This window comes from Helianthus annuus, chromosome 1 (genome assembly GCF_002127325.2).
Source record: "Helianthus annuus cultivar XRQ/B chromosome 1, HanXRQr2.0-SUNRISE, whole genome shotgun sequence".
Classification (NCBI taxonomy): domain Eukaryota; kingdom Viridiplantae; phylum Streptophyta; class Magnoliopsida; order Asterales; family Asteraceae; genus Helianthus; species Helianthus annuus.
In genome coordinates this window covers 28,536,288-28,538,260 of record NC_035433.2, presented here as the reverse complement: position 1 = coordinate 28,538,260, position 1,973 = coordinate 28,536,288, and the positions used below count along the sequence as shown (strand labels likewise).

The 1,973-nt window shown below is 44.8% G+C and overlaps 1 protein-coding gene across 1 annotated transcript; it reads left to right on the top strand.

Annotated features, from left to right (window-relative positions):
• The first annotated feature begins 242 nt into the window (after positions 1-242).
• On the top strand, positions 243-785 carry LOC110937931 (leucine-rich repeat extensin-like protein 3). The gene has a single exon (XM_022180430.1). It carries the CDS (start codon positions 243-245, stop codon positions 783-785), a length of 543 nt encoding a protein of 180 aa, XP_022036122.1.
• Positions 786-1,973: the final 1,188 nt, after the last annotated feature.

Genomic DNA, 1,973 nt, shown 5'->3' with positions numbered 1-1,973 from the left:
CCGTGGCGAGTCTAACGGCTGTTGTTTCACAGTGATTATTAGAGGATGAAGATCATTCACCCATGAATAGGACGAGAAGATTTAACACCTTTTATGCAGATTCAAACCCCCTGGTTCAGTTGATTCCGGTCAATTAAACCAGTGTTTCTTCAGTCTCAGATTCCTTTAAGTCTGTGACGTCTTCAGCCTTAGAGGAAGTTAGATTACAGCGCTATGCTACTGATTCTGATGATGATACAGCGATGTCAGCTGCACCATCTCCTCCACACGACCCCGAGCCTGGATCTGAGCCAGATTTTGTTCCTGTTGATCAGCCTGATGTTGTACCTGCTGATCCTGAGCCCATGCCTGATCATGACCCTATTCCTTTTGGTTTACCAGACATTGCACCCCTCATACCTGACCCAGTTCTTCCACCCCTTGATCCTCCTGTTGTTGAGCCACTTATTCCTCCACCTGCACCCGCACCCGTTGATGTTGCTCCTTCTCCTCCTGTGGAGTCCGATGTCCATCGTGTTGATATACCTATCATTTTCTTACAGGACATCCCTGCACCCCGTCCAGGGGAAGGTACTTTTGGTCAGCACCCGCATGACGATCATTTTGATTCAGCAGCTTTTCCACAGATCCCTCAGTCTGCACCCTTTGCTCCTTTTACTTCTTCGCCACTTGATGAGCCATTCCGATGGTTCCCACCGTATTCTATGCCGTTTTCAGATCCCTACCATCCCTCTCATTTTGTTGGCTATACACGGGATGAGTTACTTTTATCATTACATCTTTAGTTTGAGATTACGAGTCGCAGGATTTTGGTGCTTGAGCTGACTCCGCGTCCTTTACCGTGTCCGTGTCAGCCTGCTTTTGTTCCCCTTCGTTCATCGCCGTCTTCTTTTGCACATCCTCATGCTCCTCTTACTCCTTTTCCAGAGTTTGATACTCGATTCCTTACGGTCGAGCAGCAGATCAGTTACTTGCTTTGACGTGTCTATGAGCTTGACGAGGAGCTTGCGCATGTGGGCAGCTTGCTTTTCTTCCCTCCACCTCCTCCACCACCACCATCAGCATAGTGGTTTTTGGTTTTATGTAGGTTGCATTAATTTTGATGAGAGCACCACTATTGGGCTGAGCTTGTGAAGCCTTTTGGAGACCACCTTTTGATTATGTGATTTTTGTATAATTGATAGACTTATTAGACAAGGGTTGTGTAACCCTGTGTTCCTTTTGATATGATACACTTTGTAAAGCATGTAACAATACTTCGTGGTCGATGATTAATGAAAGCTCAATCGTCATGATATCATTAAATACGTTGTTGATTTACATGTTTGTGCTATGATTGTGATGATATATGCTTGCTTGCTATGTTAAATGCTATTAAATATATGTACTATATATTTATTATACGAATAAGGCATGACCTATCTGATCTTCTTCCTAGAAGATGCCTCCTCGAAGGAACACTCAGTTGCCCACAACCGAGGCAGAATTACAAGAACGAATTTCACAGGCAATAGCACAACATGAGGCCCTACGCTCCGAGCACAGCGGAGGTTCCTCAGGGAATAACCCACCTAATGGTAATGTTTAAGTCACTTAAGACACATTACAATATGTTTGGACATTTCCAAGTGCGTTTTGCTAATGCTTTCTGTGAATGATGTTGCTTGAGTACAGGCTATACTTACAAGCAGTTTTTGGACTGCAAGCTTCTGAACTTTGACGGCACTAGAGGTGCCGTAGCTTTTGGGAGATGGGCTGAGAAGACAGATTCTGTGCTACGGATGAGTAAGTGTGCGCCAGAGCATCAAGTGACTTACATTTCTCGACTATTCCTCGATGGAGCTCTATCATGGTGGAACCTCCAGGTTCAAACTTTGGGTGAAGCTGCAGCGTATGCGTTGACATGGGACGAGTTGAAAGAGCTGATGTGTAAGAAGTACTATTCGAGGACAGAAATTCAGAAATTGGAAACT